Source organism: Vespula vulgaris, chromosome 1 (genome assembly GCF_905475345.1).
Source record: "Vespula vulgaris chromosome 1, iyVesVulg1.1, whole genome shotgun sequence".
Classification (NCBI taxonomy): domain Eukaryota; kingdom Metazoa; phylum Arthropoda; class Insecta; order Hymenoptera; family Vespidae; genus Vespula; species Vespula vulgaris.
The window spans coordinates 9,244,028-9,262,240 of NC_066586.1; the positions used below are offsets into that span (position 1 = coordinate 9,244,028).

The window sequence follows — 18,213 nt, forward strand, 5'->3', positions numbered from 1 at the left end:
CCGATCAAACGTACCTTTCTGTCAACTTAAAATCATTACATTCTATAAATGGAACTTTTTTAAATGGAGTTACACTAAAACTATCATCAGTTAAGACAAGGCTATTTCTATCAAAACCAGTCAAAATAACAAAGTAAATTTTTTGAAGTTGTTTGGATATTAGCTTTTCATGGTTCCATCCCTAATTTTACATTTTCAATGGCATTTTCAATGGCAAATTCATCAGTTAGTTGAAACGTGAACTTTTTTAGATATCTTTCCAGCTGTTGTTTTCTTACATAACATCCAGGCATTTATGCTAGCTAAATCTAAAATATTGCAAAATACTGGAAATGACCATCTTCTTGATTTGACGTTATAATTCTTTGCCATTTGATCTGCCAAATTTATTCTTATTATAAAATTCCACTGTTTCAGGTAAGCACTTGTTATTTTTTTCAATTTTGATAGACTTGTTTTGAAGTTAATATAAAAACTTACTTCTTTGACATACTTTCCTAAATTGTAAGAATAGTCTCATTTGATCAATAAAATTATGATGAAATCACAGTAATTTTGTTGGCATATCCTGTGGGATCGAATATATCTTTGAAAATATTATGAAGTGGTAATCTTTCAACAGTAGATCTTTCTTATATTTTGTTCCCAACTGGTTACATCTGTACCAATTTCAGTTTGATGATCTCGTAGAATATTTTCATTTTCATCAGAACTTGAAAGTACTCAAGTACGTTTTCCTTTACGTAAATTCAAAATATTTTCAAATTCATTTTCTGAACATTTTCTTCATCTATAATCTAATTATCACTATTCTCATTATCAAAAAATTCAATTTCATTTTTTCTGATTCACTTTCACGTTAATTCATCATCTTCGATATCAGAGCATTCCACTGTTATATAGTAAAATTTTAAAAACATATGAGAAATTGTACAAATCGAAGAAACTGATTAATTCAGGTACGGTAAACAGATTGTAGGATCATTTTACACTTTGAAAAGTACCTTTTATACTTGAAAAATCATTTTGACTGATATTGATATAAATAGCCATGATACAAAATTATTTTGATTTTGAATAAATAAAAAATTATATTATTTCTTTAATTATCGTTGCAAAAGTTATTACATTATTGTGGAAAAACATGAAGTAAGAATTTTAAAATAAAGTAAAACCAGTCATTTTGACTCGATTCATAGTTCTAGTGTTAAAGGTCTTAAATTCGAGAATAATATATTCAAGCTTAATTATCTTTATTGGTTTTGCCTCAAAGGATATACTAGTGACTTTTAGAAAAATATACAGTGCCCTTGATAATTGTGAAAATATATCATGATACAATATAAGACCACTGATTGTTGTTTACGATAATATTTACGAAATTATTTTACTTAAAACAAAAACAGGAAAAATTACTATTTCCCAAAAATTTGAAACTCATTGCAAGAACTTTTAATTGCACTAAACATCTATTAAAATTAAACAAATTAAAGAAATTAATTCTTTCGAGAAAAAAACTAGCTTCATGAAGATGTTTATTTAAAAAATATTGTTATCAAATAAATCGAGTTCCGTATTATAGATCAACTTGCATTTTGTGGCAACATCCTGTTTAATAGATAGACAAACGGAGAGAGAAAGAGAGAGCGAGAAATTCTGAAGTACTTTCCAAATGGATATAAAGCAGAATAAGTGCAATCCGATGTAATATTTTTTTGTAACTATAAAAAGATCTGTAGAATAAATTAAAAGTTTACTACCATATCTCGCTTAACTTTATTTCGGTAGTACATCGAATTGCAAAAGGTCGATAATCATAGATCACTATGCTCCGTTATAAAAACGCATAAAAAGATTAAGTTCGTCAAAGATTCGTATGACGCAGAAATAATTTAGAGGAAGATTGAAGAGGAAGACGAGAAAAATTGAAGATTGAGGGAGACACTATCATATTATATAACAGTGAAAAGATGGCGGACTGTGAGAAAGAGGAGGCTCATAATCTCGTAAGCGATTCGCCCTGGCTAACGTTTATCTAATCACTTAAGCTACTTCGCTGTCTCTCATTTCCACGATAATGAACCTTATCTATCGTTTACTGATTGCACCTACTTCACCTAATCGATAAATGACGGTTCTAAGGTTATACCGTATGTACTGTACAATTTGATGCACTGTCATTTTTGGGGTTTTTGCTTCTTTTATCTTTTTCTTTCTTTTTGTTTTTATACCTCATTCCATTATAATAATAGATAATCCATTTTCATTTTAGCAAATGGAGTTTGAATGGCTCCTACACGAAGAAGTTCACTCTTCATTATCCCAACTTCGCAATATCCTAATGGTTTGTGTATTACAATAGGTTGTTATTACAGTTTATTATTATAAGTTTGTATAAAAGATTATGGATGTAGTGGCATATATAAGAAAAGTTTCAAAAAGTTAGAAAATATACAATATGTCATATATAATTTAATAGGAATGCGCACAACGATTTCCATTGGCTGTTTTTGGTAATGATCAACTTAATAAGACAGACAGATTTGTATTTGCAGCTCCGCATGATCAAGTAAAATGTGTAGCAGTACTTACCGGTGATAGTATCACAAATGCAGTAAGCAATATTTTAGTAGTTGTATTCATTTTTATATTGTTAAGTTTAAATTAAGGGTTAATAATTAAATTTCCAAAATGTATTATTAATTATATATTTCTTTTTAGGAAGTTAATTTCAAAGTACAACGTCAACCAAATGTTAACATGAGAACAAGTATAGTAAATGAACATCCTTGGAAATTACAACAAATACAAGATGCTGCTAATCATTTACAACAAGCTATTGCACATATTGATAATGTTGATCGGCATTATCTTTTCAAAACATCAGATGAAGTTATGCATGTACTAGGTAATATATTGGGTAGTCTTCAACGGAGCAGAACTAGTTTAATTGTTCCCAGAAAGAAAACTATCGATGACCTCATCAAAAGTCGTAATATGGTAAATAAAAATTTAGACAAATCTTTATATTTGTTTATTCATATGCTTAGTAAATATGATCTAAATTATGATTCATTTCATTTTTAGAAATCTTTAAGTCCTAATCTTCCAGAGAATTTAGCTATTAGCTTTTACATTCAAAGCTATAAACTGGTTTTAGCAGTCTATCAATTAGAAAATGCACATGGTAGCGTTAAACATGAAACTCAACAAGCAGAATGTAGTGTACCATGGTTAAATGATGCATTGGTACTTCTAACCATAGCATTGCAACTTTGTCAACGTTTGAAAGATAAGGTTTGATTGTACAAAGTTATTTCATTCATTGTATAAGGAATTTTCATAGTTTTCGTATTTTTTTATTTTTCAGATTTGTGTTTTTTCTCTATATAAAGATTTTACTGTGAGCACACATGTTCCTTCAACTACCAGTTGGTAACCTTAAATATAATTTCACCTTCAAAATACTGTATTATAAAAATGGTGCTATATAAGGATTATTGGTTCTAGTTAGATGCTAGTTCAATAAGCCAATAATGCTTATTAAAGTCAGATAGAGGATAGCATCCCCTTTTATTATTTTAACAATTATTGTACACGGAATTTGTTTTTACAAAATTTAGAAGTAATTATTTATAGTGCGTGCCTAGAATAGTATTATAGAAATTTAATATTTCACTATGAAACACTAAAGGTTGGAGGTGCAAAAATTAAAAATGGTATTCTCATGCTATTTTGCACACTACATAAAAATTAACTAGATACAACAGAAAAAGGAAACTAATGTATTTTGCCAATTATGTATGTGCAGAGAGTTACTTTGTATTAAAATACTTCTTTTCCTCATGTATTTTACATATGTGCAAGTTTAACAAATTTTTTATGTAAAGGTTGCATCTTCTACACAACAAATTTGAGTTGATTGAAACGCCTTTTAATGTTATTTTAAGGAATTTTTTCTGTCAGGATTGTCTTGTAAGACTGGTCCATGTAAAAATGATTTTGAAAAAAAAAAAGAGAAAAGGGAATCTTTTATTTAAATTCATTTTGACAAAAATAGAAATTTTGTCAAATGTGAATTTTGAAATTTTCAATTTAAAAATTTGAATTTTGAATTTTAAAATTGTGAAATTTTTATATAAGTAGAAATATTGCATGAAATATCAATTTTCTGGAGAAAATATTACAAATATCAATAATACTGTTCTAAACAAAAAAATCAATTATTATATACTTTATGTGCATATAAGATATACTATTGATTTTTCGTTTCTTTATATATAGTAAAATCTTCATTTGTATGTATTTTATTATTAGAAAGATAAGATCTTTAAAAGACTTCTCTTAAAACAATGTATGTATACACAAAGTAACTGTCATGTATGAACATTTAATACGACCAACTTTAAAGGAAATACTGTCTTCTGATATCTTCTGATTACATTGGACAATTTTCGAAAACAAATGAATGTTCGTTCACAATCTTTATAAACTATTCTTTTATTCGTTCATACTTGGTTTTTCCTTCAATTATTTTTATCGTACAGAGAAAATTATGATAATATTCTTTTTACTTTTTTCTACTTGAATAGTAAAAAATACGATCAAAATATTACCGCATTCCATCGATTTGAAGTGCTTTGTCAAGAAAAAATATCTATTTCACAAATAGGAACCCTCGCCTTAAACTTTTAACGACTATCGTTTGGTGTCGCCATGGTAGTTTCATGATTTTTGGAACCATTCTAATAAATTTTTATTTATACTTATGCATATATAGATACACGTATATATATGATCTGTAATTATTTATTGATACATTATAAAATTATTGATACTATTGCATAAAATGTAAATAATCGAGTAGGCTGTTGATATTTTCCATCATATCTAATATAGACAAGAGTAAACGAATTGGCAATGAAAAAAAAGAAAAAAGAAAAACAAATTTATAAAATGTCGAGTTGATTAAGACGTGATGTAGGTATTAAATAAAAAAGTGACGTAACTATTATATCAATACTTCTAAATTTAAATATCATCAAATAAAATAATAATATGCCAAATGCTATCATTTCTTCTATCAATTTACAAAACTAAATTAAAATTTTGTTTGTATTGTAACATGTTATATACATGACTACCGATTTATTTGTAAATGTAAGTTTATAATTTTTATTGATGTATCATTTTGGTTAAGACATAACTATTTTATTATCTTTTTTAATAGTTATTTCTTACTGGTATCTGGGTCTTTGCTGCAGTTTACGCCGTTTGCAGAGATATCATTCCACCACCTGAAAATCCAGAGGATACAGTTAATGAAAATGGATGGTCGCAATTTATTCTTAACAAAGTAAAACAAACTGAACATTGGAATAGATGTGATAAATATAGAAATATTTCAAACAATATTAGAATGTCTGGGCAGAAGTAACAACTGTGATATTACGATCTAATTACTAAGATTATTTGAGTTAGATTTAAAACATATATCATACAGATTATAAATTTTCGTTTATATATAAATTATAAGTAAAATGTTAATTGACATTTACTGAAATGCTTGTTTTCTATTCCTTTTATAATTTAGTTTTGTACAAAAATTATATATATTGAATTTAATTATACACATACACACATATATATCCAATATATGCAATTATATATAAAATATATATATATGTAGTATGTGTGTATATAATTAAGATAGTATGTACGTATATGGAGCACACACATACACATATACTATCTATCTATTTATATATCTATCTATATAATACTTTATATTGTGTGAAAATACTTGAAGATTTTAATTTTAAAAGTACTTATTAAATCAATGTTCTTACAGAGTAAAGCTGATAATATTATTGTATACCATTTGTTATTCTATTTAACCTATTGAATATAGCTTTGAACTTATTGTAACAAACGAATAATGACGTTTAAAATAATTTGTCAAAATTGAAGAAAGAGAAAATGATTAGAAAATAAAATAAAATTAACTTAATCAAGAAAAATTATTTTTTGTAGATATAAACTATACTAAATAATTTATATTTGGATGCATTTTTCAAAATGGTTATTGAAGATACAACAGTAGCCATTAAGGTAATAACATTTTCTTATAGGATGAATATACTAATCTCATATTAATAGTAAGCAATTAGATATTATTTATAATTGTTTTTCTATTATATTTCTTATTAATAGATAGGATATATATTGGCATGGGCTTTTATTGCCAGTTATTATTTTGTATGGAGAGGAGATGAAATAGCTGAACCAAGTTATATAGATGAATCTGGTTGGGTTCCAGATGGAGCTTATACTCAAATTATACAGACAGAAGAATCTCCGTCAGCCGAAGAATAAAATAGATCGAATTATTCATTTTTAAAATATATATTAATATCTTTGAAACATGTGCAACTAGAATGATCAGTTTAATGAGATAATAAACACATTTGTAATAGTTACATTATATAGTTACATTATCGGAATAGTATCTTAGAAATTCAGGATTATATATTAGACAAATAGTGAACAAATAAAAAGTTGTAAATTTATATACTATTTAATCATCTATTTTCTGTTTATATTTTCATCTTTCATTTTTCATGTAATATAATATATTTACTTTTAAGATAAGAATTCTCTGTTATAAATAATTAACAAAAGTTTATACACAGAATAACAAATTCTTTTTATATTTGTTAAGAAACTTCCAGTTTTGTTTCAGATGAAGCAGGTACAGTCTCACCTTGGTTCACCTCTGTGTCATTTTGTAATTGTTCTTGCCACATTGCATGATAAACTCCATCATATGATATTAATTCTTCATGTCTACCTCTTTCAACTATTTCACCATTTCTTAAAACTAAAATTTCATCCGCATGTATTACAGTAGATAATCTATGTGCTATGATGATGGTAGTACGATTTGTACAAACTCTATATAATGCTAGTTGAATATTACGCTCGGTATGAGTATCTAATGAGCTTGTTGCTTCATCTAGAAGAATTATTTTAGGCGCTTTTAATATTGTTCGTGCTATGGCAACTCGTTGCTTTTCTCCTCCGCTTAGACGAAGACCGCGTTCACCAACCTAAACAAATTCAATGCATGGTTAATATTAGTAATTTGTAAAATAGTATAATTTCTTTTTTATAATAATTAAAGATTATATGATACCTGTGTTTCATAGCCATTTGGAAATGTTAAAATTCTATCATGAATATCTGCATTCTTTGCTGCTTCTATTACATCTGCCTCTGGAGCATCTATGCGACCATACTGAATATTATATTTAATTGTATTGTTAAAAAGAACAGTATCTTGAGGTACAACACCTATATTATGGAAAATCTTAGTAATCCCTTATAAAGATATCTAAATTAACATTTATATAGTAATCTAATATTACCTATAGCACTTCTCAATGAGCTTTGTTTAACAGTTTTTACATTTTGACCATCTATTAATATAGAGCCTTCTTCTATATCATAAAAACGGAAAAGTAATCGCAATATAGTTGATTTTCCAGCACCAGAGGGACCAACAAAAGCAATTGTTTTTCCTGCAGGTGCAATGAAACTAATATTTCGTAATACCATTCTATCTGGAGTATAGCTGAAAGAAACATTCGAAAATTCTACTTGTCCCTGTTTAACTTCTAATTTTCCAGCACCAGGAGCATCTATTATTTCTTGTTCTTCTTTAAGAAGATCAAACATATTTTCCATATCAACAAAATTTTTTTGAATAGCTCTGTTCATATAAAAGAAAATCTATAATATTATAATAAATAATTCAGTTCGTAATGAGAAAAATGGATAAAAATAATTTACCTGTAGTAAGTACCGAACCAATTAAGTGGGACATAAAGTTGTATTATGTAACTTGCAAACAAAATATAATCACCTATTGTTAATCCTGTACCAGTCACAACCTATAAGGAAAGTAAATTCAAAAATATTTTTTTAATTCTGATTAATAAATTAATCTCTACACGGAAGTCAGTTACACTATAAATCTATTGCATGAATAGTACCATACTAACCATGTGAAGACAAAGTAAAGAACCAGTTAATAAACCACAACAAACAATTACATTTTGTAAAATATTTAAGATATTTAATGTGACCATAGACTTCCATTCTTCGATTTGGAAATCTAAAATAGCTCTCTTATAACAATCTACTTCATAAGATTCTGCATTATAATATTTAACTGTTTCAAAATTTAATAAACTGTCCACACTGCGTGCTTTTTGTACGTTATCTGCTAAATTCATTCTTCTTTGAAATTTAACACGCCATTCAGTGACCATTATGGTAGCAGCTAATTACATTAAAATGGGTAATAAAATATTTTTTGTACCATTATGAAATAATATTTAAAATAAAAATATTACAAAACATTTGTAAAATCTTACTTATGTAGAGACTCATTGTTATAAACACGATTAGGCCAAACCACTTATTAAAAGTACTTATGAAAAAAACAATAGCCACAATAATATCAACGATCGTTGGTATAATTGAAAATAAAATATAATTTAAAAGATTATTTATAGAATCAGTACCACGATCCATAACTCTTAATACTTCTCCAGTTTTTCTCCCAAAATGCCAGCGTAAGCTTAATCCATGTAAATGTCTAAAAGAAATAAGTTATATTAAAGATCGCTTGTTTTATTTATGTTTTTAAGTAATATAAAAAAGAGATATATACTTAAACAATTCAACCTCTACTTCTTGAGTAGTAAACTGTTGAATACGAATCCATAAAAATGATCTTAAATTATTTAATAATCCCATTCCACCAGTTCCACCACCTTGTAAAAATTTAAATGCAACGTATATTAAGATCAGATCCCATCTATTATAAAAGATACGAATATATTAGATTATAAGGAGATATTACATTATGTATATTAAAATAATTATATTTCATACCGAAACTCTGTAGGTGCAACCCGTATGCTATCCACAATTTTCCCATTATAAATAGGTACATATAAATTTATTAAACGCCCTAATATAAGTAGTCCAAAGCAAAATATAACTCTCAACTGAAGTAAAATATCTGTTTTTGGCCACAAAAATGGAGTTAAAGTTTTAATTTTATACCATGCATTTTTCCATGCTGAAGAATTATTCTCAATTCTCTATAAATGTATATGTAAAAAAATCCAATTATTAAAATAAAGAAGAAAACATTCATATCTATTTATACATTCAATCATTTAATAAAAAAGTAATTTCCTTTCTTTCTATATAATATTAATGTAAAAGAGAATTACATTGTGATATCTTGACCATGGAGCTGCACCATTGTCAAGCGTATGATATTCAGGATCTGTATTAGAAGATATTCCTGGTGCTCTTAGGCCTATTGCAAAGATCATTAAATTACTAACATAGCGTAAAATAAATAAGGCCATTTCAATTTGATCTGTCAGTCTGGAAATAACATGGTATATAAATAAATTTAAAAATCTAATATAATGTATCCAATTAGGTTAGTCAGGAAACTTGAAAACTTTTTCTTTTATTATTATACTTACGAATTTAAGTGAAACCACCATTCAAGTTTTCCAATATTAATAAAAACAAGATTTTCAGCAACAAGTGCCAGTGTCCAAAATCCCAGTAAAACAAGGCCATGACCACGAGGTGGTACACTTGGTAATAATTTGTGTCTTTCTACACTTAATATATGAACAGAATATGGATAAATAATCAATGTCAATACTGTTGTAAGTATCTGTAAATTCAATTTAAAATAATAATATATTATACATATATATATTTCTAATTCCTATCATATATACATTTAGTAGAAATATGACAGATTATAACTTACCATGTATCCATAAATTTTTTTATCATCCAAAACAACTGCTTGTAAAATTATTCTTAATGCACTAAGTAATGGAACCAAATAAAGAAAAAATTTTTGGAAATTGTATAGCCTACTTCTAGGTAATATATTTGTATTTATTTCTGTTCCGTATTTGTGATACATCCATAACTGGATTGTCCCAAATATCATTAAATACATAGAAATTATAGTTATGCTTATTGTATCCATAAAACATTTTGACATACCATGGTTAATCCAAATTTCAGTAAAACTGACATTTGGAGGACAATATGTTATTGCAATAGCCATTATATCCTCCTTCAGTTCTCAATAACACAATTACTCAAAATATTATTTTCTTACTTTTTCTCATTTATATAAATGTATACTATCTAAAAAATATAAAAACTAGATTAAATTCTTAAAAAATTAAAATAACTGACATAAATTGTAAATTGTTATAACATACATTTATCTTTTATAAATTAATCAACAATAGTAAACAACATTACTAATCTAATGGCTTATGTAATATATAAAATCTTAATAATTCTCTCAGCGTTGGTCATGCACAATTTAAGAGTTAAACCAAACATTATGTTATATTACAATTTATACAGTTGATCTAAAGATCAAAGATGTTTTTGGATAAAAAAACGATAAAATTTTTTTAAATAAAATCACGTATAAGAGCTATAAAACATTATCATACAATATTTAATAATAAAATCTATAGTCTTTACCTTTGAATAACAATCATTAATACATGCTGTTTCAAATCACAACGTAAAGATTACCGAAATATTTTTGCAATAACTTTGCAATAGAGTACCAAAAAGATGATTAAAGGGTCCTCTTCTCTGCGTTTAATAAGATAAATAAGCCAATATCAGATGGTTCGTTATGCATCTTTAAATGGTTGGAAAAAATTTTGTGATTCGTTTCGATTGATTTTGTTTTTTCTTCTAATATTTTCATTAAAGTAATATATATTAGAGTACATAAAATCACCAAGCGTGATCGACAGTCACCATGTATGACGTCACAAAATGGTAAAATACATGTCAAAATACCAGTGCTAGAAGTTTGTTTATGATTGGTCATTGCTTCTGATCTGAGATTGGTCCATTTCTTTAGAAGAGAGTTCACAGTTTTTTGTAAGTATACAAAATTATTTTAATTTTATATTAAGATTTACAATGAAAAAATATTATTTCAATAAAATTTTAATTCACTACATATACTAAATTAATGCACAGTATTACTATAACGGAAAGACTAATTCATCATTATAAACGAAATTATAGTGACTACGGTATAAGGGGTCAATTTTTCTAATAAAGTTAATACTACTCTTAAAACTGAATAAATTTTAAGACGTCACAATATCAAACTTTGTATCAGAATTTTTAATATATAAAGTATTTAGATTATAAATTCATTATAAAGGTTAAAATTACTTCTTCGACGCGTAAGAAAAGAACTTCCAGTATAATACGGCAACGCCTAAAACAATAATTTTCATTTCAAAAAATCTCAATAGATCATAATCTGTTTACTGACGAATTCCGTTAAGTAAAATTTAAAACCTGTAAAACGAATTTTGGCTTGAATAGTATATGTCAGGGTATGCTATTCATAATATAATGTTCATTATCAAAAACAGTCAAGAGTTTTTGAATCAGTTTTATACCAACTTTTGGAACTTGACTTTGACATTTACACTTGAATTTACAACCAAAAATTAACAAAAGCTTTCAATATAGGATTCACCTGTACTACCTCTTTTCATTGCTGAAAAATTAAGAAAAATTTTTGAACACGCCTTTATACAAGCCCTAAAACTAATTGCATATCTTCAAAGAGAAATTAATTATAAATAATATACAGTAAAATTCAACTTCAAAGATGTAATGAAAGTTTTATAAATTCTTCTGTCAATCACTTCTTTTATCTGGTCACTTATTATGAATTCTATATCAATATATTCCAATTACAAAATTACTTTCTAAGAATTAAAATTCATCTGTTTATATCTTATAAATATTAAAGAAATATTTTTCTCGCAAGTATTCTACAAATCAAGATTTATCTTCCATAAATATAGATATTGGTTTTCTTTAATGATTTCTAAAATTATTTCTTTGCTTGGTATAGTAATATTAATCTTCATGGCTATATATAATATTTTATTTTTTCTTGGAACAAAGTAGATAATCTAGGTTTCTTGAATTTTGTTATTACATAAATATTGAAATTATCTTATTTTTGCTTATACTTTGCTTATACAATAACAAGAATATTTAATCCATATATATATACGTTAATTAATCAATTTTATAATCGCGATCCTTCTTTTATCCATAATTTTTCTATAATAAATAGGTACATATTAGATTATTAAACGTCCCAAGCAAAATATAACTTTCCACTGAAGTGAAATATATGTTTCTGACTATAAGGACTGACCTAAAATATTAATTTATTATCTATGCTGAATAATTATCCTCAGTTCTATCTAAGTATATATCTACAAAAATTTAATAGTTAAAATGAAGAATGAAGCATATTTATCTCCACTTAAACATTTCTTTATATAATAATAAAGAAACTCTTCCCTGCTTTGTATATAATAATAATGTTAAATACTCCTTGTTCATTCCGCGTTGCTCTCCCTAATCTGATTCGGTATTTTCCGTAGTTTATTATCTATTCCAATCTTCGATGTTGAGACAACTCCTGTTTGCGTATACGCCCAAGTTCGGTTCCATAAGTTTAACTCCTTTCACGTATTGTCGGAGGAAGTTTGTGACTATGCGGTCCCAATTCATCACTTACGCCATTATCCAAGATTTAAGATTGTAGATGGTGAGGTAACAAGTGATCGGTTAAATACTTATGCTCTTTCATTGTTACAACCATCCATAATACATCAAATCCTGCGATAGCTACTTTTGCGTAGACGATTTTATGTTTTACTTTGTCAATAGGAAACCTGTCAAGTTTGTTCCGTTCAACCTAAATAACTGTTCAGATCCTCTGCATTTGTTCTTACCGCAACATGCTTATTAGAAATGCATTTCTAGGTTTAGTGGCTTTCAATATTTTTGTTCATACTAGATCCGTAGTTTCTACAGATTCGGAATTGGGAGAAGCACACACACACACACACAAAAGCAACCTCGCGCTCGCTAATAATAAGATCGTAATAAGTTATTATATTGCTATAGTTACAGATTCAGCTGAAAACTCCGTTCAAGTTTTTCATTATTAACACATACAGTAGGATCAACCAGTGCCGTTGTCCAAAGTTGGAGAAGAGCAAGACCATTGTCAAGACATCATAACATGCTAATACATGCGCCTTTCTGCATTTTTGAAAAGAACTCGCTCAATGTGAATAGGCAATTATTGTCGATAGCGTCTTATCTATAAGTTCAATGGCTTAACTTGATTAGATCGTCTAAATATCTATTTCTAATCCCCATTAAGTAATAGCTATGTGAATTATATAAATCATATCTCTTCCTTCCTTTGCATATCATATTAGTGTTAAAGAGAATCAGTTGCATTTTGATGTCTTGACGAGGATGCTGTACCATTGTCAAGCTTATGATATTAAACGTCCTTATCAGAAGGTCTTGGTGGCTCTATTGGGCCTGTGCCGAAAATCATTAATTACTGACTTATCGAAGCAAACATGACCAATTGAATTTGACCTCTCAATCTGCGAATAGCATGGTACATAGATAAGTTTAGAAATGCAACAGGACTTATCCGATTAGGTTAATTAGAAGTTGAATATTTTTCCTCTTATCGCTATAGTTACGAATTTAGGGGAAACCGCAATTCAAGCTCTCCGATATCAGAAGCAAGAAGATTTTCAGCGACAAGTGCCAATCGCCAAAAAAGCAGTAAGACAAGACTGTGGTTAGGAATTTATGCACTGGGGAATGATTTGTGTCTTTCTCAAATAGAAAATGAGCAGAATATGGATGAATGGTTACTGACAATACTCCTGTATCTACAAATTCAATGGTTTAACGTGATGATATTCTAGACATACATATATCTAATTTCTATCATAGAGATAGGGTGCAAGTATGTGAGCATGTGTCCATAAATTTTCTTGTCATACAAAATGGCTGTTTGGAGAATTATTCTCCGAGCATTGAGTGATGAAACCACAGGTAATGAAAAAAAAAATTAAAAAAAATTTTCATCCTACTAATCCTCCAAGCATGGAGAAACAATCTGTCCTTGACGACGTTGTATCGATAAGGTAATATCGATATGTTAGTTATCGGTGGTGAATAAGTGACGCCAGAGGGCGCGCAAACGGCATTACTGCCCTTGGCAATGAAAGGTTATCGACGGTCGTCTCGTATCGACCTGAAACAGTTTCAAACTCTTCAAATAGAATTGATGGTGTTGAGATTAAATTGTGATATTTATTCCGTTAAGATTTAGGTTCAATTCGGTTACTCTTCTTCTCTTATTATTTTACGTGTATGTGCTTGCGCGCGCGCGCGTGTTTTTGTGTGTGAGAGAGAGATCGAAAAAGACCGACTTAGTGCCTCCCTATTGCCTCGAATCGCGAATTGATTATTGCTGTGCTTTTGTTCATCTATTTCATTATAGGCGCTAAACTTTTCTTACATTTGATATTCACAAAGGTGATATAACTTGTATAAAACTGAACAAGATCTATTATTAGGTTATTTAAATAATCCTTGTTCATTCCGCGTTGCTCTCCCTAATCTGATTCGGTATTTTCCGTAGTTTATTATCTATTCCAATCTTCGATGTTGAGACAACTCCTGTTTGCGTATACGCCCAAGTTCGGTTCCATAAGTTTAACTCCTTTCACGTATTGTCGGAGGAAGTTTGTGACTATGCGGTCCCAATTCATCACTTACGCCATTATCCAAGATTTAAGATTGTAGATGGTGAGGTAACAAGTGATCGGTTAAATACTTGTGCTCTTTCATTGTTACAACCATCCATAATACATCAAATCCTGCGATAGCTACTTTTGCGTAGACGATTTTATGTTTTACTTTGTCAATAGGAAACCTGTCAAGTTTGTTCCGTTCAACCTAAATAACTGTTCAGATCCTCTGCATTTGTTCTTACCGCAACATGCTTATTAGAAATGCATTTCTAGGTTTAGTGGCTTTCAATATTTTTGTTCATACTAGATCCGTAGTTTCTACAGATTCGGAATTGGGAGAAGCACACACACACACACACAAAAGCAACCTCGCGCTCGCTAATAATAAGATCGTAATAAGTTATTATATTGCTATAGTTACAGATTCAGCTGAAAACTCCGTTCAAGTTTTTCATTATTAACACATACAGTAGGATCAACCAGTGCCGTTGTCCAAAGTTGGAGAAGAGCAAGACCATTGTCAAGACATCATAACATGCTAATACATGCGCCTTTCTGCATTTTTGAAAAGAACTCGCTCAATGTGAATAGGCAATTATTATCGATAGCGTCTTATCTATAAGTTCAATGGCTTAACTTGATTAGATCGTCTAAATATCTATTTCTAATCCCCATTAAGTAATAGCTATTTGAATTATATAAATCATATCTCTTCCTTCCTTTGCATATCATATTAGTGTTAAAGAGAATCAGTTGCATTTTGATGTCTTGACGAGGATGCTGTACCATTGTCAAGCTTATGATATTAAACGTCCTTATCAGAAGGTCTTGGTGGCTCTATTGGGCCTGTGCCTAAAATCATTAATTACTGACTTATCGAAGCAAACATGACCAATTGAATTTGACCTCTCAATCTGCGAATAGCATGGTACATAGATAAGTTTAGAAATGCAACAGGACTTATCCGATTAGGTTAATTAGAACTTGAGAAGTTATGTTTCTAATTTTTATTATAGTGATGTAGTGTAGGAACATGATATATTATGACTTACTTTGTATATCTTGCATGTCAGAAACTTTGTATACCATATATTATGTTCTTATATAAAAGTGGTGGTTATATGATTATTGTTAGAACACTACTAAATTATAACTGATAAAGTAATAATTTTAATAATATTTATTATCTTATTAGGAATGTAACATATAAGTTATATTCTAGTTCTTATTTCTTATGAAGAATAATAGATGACACATAACTGGATTGTACAGTACATCAATACATTCAAATTAATTATTGTTATGTTTACAATAACGAAAAACTATCACTACTTTAGTAGGCTTTCATGTAAAATGTAATATAATAATCCTGTAAGATTGACATATAATTTATGACCGCAGGAATTATTTTGCTCAACTTTTAATTCTAACCAGTAATATTTTAAAGCATTTCCACATACGTATTCAAATATTTAATGGAAATTTTAAATACACACAGTAATGCACATCTTCTGTCATTTGTAAATATTTTTATTCACATTTTAGGAGCATAAGGAATAATTTAGTAGCACTTTTAAGTACACAACAAAATAATTTAGAGAACAATACAGGTATGCCTTAATATATTTAAAAGTACTTTACCATACACCTAATAATGTATATCTAGCAGCATCCGTTAATGTTCCTTCGCACTTCGGTAGATGATAAGAATAATATAGAAAAGAATAAACAACCTTACATATAATTGAATTACGAAACACATTGCGAAACACGCTGTAGTCGAACGCCACCTCTTAGTGCTCCGCTGAACTTCGTAACACGGAAAGAAATAATGTAGGGAATAATAAAGCAAAAAGGAAAACGATATGGTCCTCATTAGTAGAAATAAACGTACATTAAGAAACAAACAATTGGAAGAGTGTCTTGCCTTCTCTTCGAGATATATCGAACTCCAGAAAGCGGAAAGGAATACGATAAGGTCCTCATCAATAGCATTAAATGTACATTAAGAAACAAACAATTGGAAGAGTGTCTTGCCTTCCCTTCGAGATATATCGAACTCCAGAAGGCGGAAAGGAATACGATAAAGTCCACGTTAATAGAATTAAATGTACATTAAGAAATAAGCAATTAGAAGAGTGTTCTGCCTCCCGTTCGAGATATATCGAACTCCAGAAGGCGGAAAGGGATACGATAAGGTCCACGTAAATAGAAATAAACGTACATTAAGAAACAAACAATTGGAAGAGTGTCTTGCGTTCCGTTCGAGATATATCGAACTCCAGAAGGCGGAAAGGAATACGATAAGGTCCACGTTAATAGAATTGAATGTACATTAAGAAACAAGCAATTAGAAGAGTGTCCTGCCATCCGTTCGAGATATATCGAACTCCAGAAGGCGGGAAGGAGTACGATAAGGTCCACGTTAATAGAATTAAATGTACATTAAGAAACAAGCAATTAGAAGAGTGTCCTGCATTCCCTTCGAGATATATCGAACTCCAGAAGGCGGAAAGGAATACGATAAAGATCTCATTAATAGAAATAAATGTCCATTAAGAAACAAACAATTGGAAGAGTGTCTTGCCTTCCGTTCGAGATATATCGAACTCCAGAAGGCGGAAAGGAATACGATAAGGTCCACGTTAATAGAATTAAATGTACATTAAGAAACAAACAATTGGAAGAGTGTCCTGCCTTCCGTTCGAGATATATCGAACTCCAGAAGGCGGAAAGGAATACGATAAGGATCTCATTAATAGAAATAAATGTCCATTAAGAAACAAACAATTGGAAGAGTGTCTTGCGTTCCGTTCGAGATATATCGAACTCCAGAAGGGGGTAAGGAATACGAGAAGGTCCACGTTAATAGAATTGAATGTACATTAAGAAACAAGCAATTAGAAGAGTGTCCTGCCATCCGTTCGAGATATATCGAACTCCAGAAGGCGGGAAGGAGTACGATAAGGTCCACGTTAATAAAATTACATGTACATTAAGAAACAAGCAATTGGAAGAGTGTCTTGCCTTCCCTTCGAGATATATCGAACTCCAGAAGGCGGAAAGGAATACGATAAGGATCTCATTAATAGAAATAAATGTCCATTAAGAAACAAGCAATTAGAAGATTGTACTGCCCTCCCTTCGAGATATATCGAACTCCAGAAGGCTGAAAGGAATACGATAAAGTCCACGTTAATAGAATTAATTGTACATTAAGAAACAAGCAATTAGAAGAGTGTCTTGCCTTCCGTTCGAGATATATCGAACTCCAGAAGGCGGGAAGGAGTACGATAAGGTCCACGTTAATAGAATTGAATGTACATTAAGAAACAAGCAATTAGAAGAGTGTCCTGCCTCCCGTTCGAGATATATCGAACTCCAGAAGGCGGAAAGGAATACGATAAGGTCGACGTTAATAGAAATAAACGTACATTAAGAAACAAAC

At 29.3% G+C, this 18,213-nt stretch overlaps 2 protein-coding genes across 8 annotated transcripts; one reads left to right on the forward strand and one right to left on the reverse strand.

The window, feature by feature from the left end:
• The first annotated feature begins 1,220 nt into the window (after window positions 1–1,220).
• LOC127067486 (protein rogdi) lies at window positions 1,221–5,563 on the forward strand. 6 transcript variants are annotated; one of them, XM_051002465.1, is made up of 6 exons: window positions 1,221–2,006; window positions 2,273–2,344; window positions 2,480–2,614; window positions 2,722–3,000; window positions 3,088–3,297; window positions 5,231–5,563. In XM_051002465.1, exons 1-6 carry the CDS (start codon window positions 1,971–1,973, stop codon window positions 5,435–5,437), a joined length of 939 nt encoding a protein of 312 aa, XP_050858422.1. In that variant the 5' UTR covers window positions 1,221–1,970; the 3' UTR covers window positions 5,438–5,563. The 6 variants fall into 6 exon arrangements, with proteins under 6 accessions (XP_050858422.1, XP_050858442.1, XP_050858451.1 ...); XM_051002485.1 differs by having other exon boundaries at window positions 1,223–2,188; XM_051002494.1 differs by having other exon boundaries at window positions 1,223–2,142.
• Window positions 5,564–6,462: 899 nt separating this feature from the next.
• On the reverse strand, window positions 6,463–10,925 carry LOC127067475 (ATP-binding cassette sub-family B member 6). Of its 2 annotated transcripts, XM_051002453.1 has the most exons (13): window positions 10,615–10,925; window positions 10,117–10,263; window positions 9,872–10,039; window positions 9,573–9,772; window positions 9,309–9,468; window positions 8,962–9,173; window positions 8,738–8,884; window positions 8,439–8,662; window positions 8,064–8,344; window positions 7,852–7,952; window positions 7,428–7,771; window positions 7,196–7,353; window positions 6,463–7,109 (listed from the first exon to the last, which is right to left on the reverse strand). In XM_051002453.1, the coding sequence occupies exons 2-13, from the start codon at window positions 10,147–10,149 to the stop codon at window positions 6,717–6,719; spliced, it is 2,421 nt and encodes an 806-aa protein (XP_050858410.1). In that variant the 5' UTR covers window positions 10,150–10,263; window positions 10,615–10,925; the 3' UTR covers window positions 6,463–6,716. The 2 variants fall into 2 exon arrangements, with proteins under 2 accessions (XP_050858410.1, XP_050858401.1); XM_051002444.1 differs by having other exon boundaries at window positions 9,872–10,263.
• Between the last annotated feature and the right edge of the window lie 7,288 nt (window positions 10,926–18,213).

Bases quoted from the DNA above. Each gene is read 5' to 3' on its own strand.
- LOC127067486 (XM_051002465.1), top strand. From the start codon at position 1,971: ATGGCGGACTGTGAGAAAGAGGAGGCTCATAATCTC. The intron at 2,007-2,272 runs GTAAGCGATTCG...TTTTCATTTTAG, and splicing joins AAGAGGAGGCTCATAATCTC to CAAATGGAGTTTGAATGGCT. The intron at 3,298-5,230 runs GTTTGATTGTAC...CTTTTTTAATAG, and splicing joins GTCAACGTTTGAAAGATAAG to TTATTTCTTACTGGTATCTG.
- LOC127067475 (XM_051002444.1), bottom strand. From the start codon at position 10,180: ATGGCTATTGCAATAACATATTGTCCTCCAAATGTCAGTTTTACTGAA. The intron at 9,469-9,572 runs GTAAGTATAATA...TGTTATTTCCAG, and splicing joins TGGTGGTTTCACTTAAATTC to ACTGACAGATCAAATTGAAA. The intron at 8,663-8,737 runs GTATATATCTCT...TATTTCTTTTAG, and splicing joins GTAGAGGTTGAATTGTTTAA to ACATTTACATGGATTAAGCT.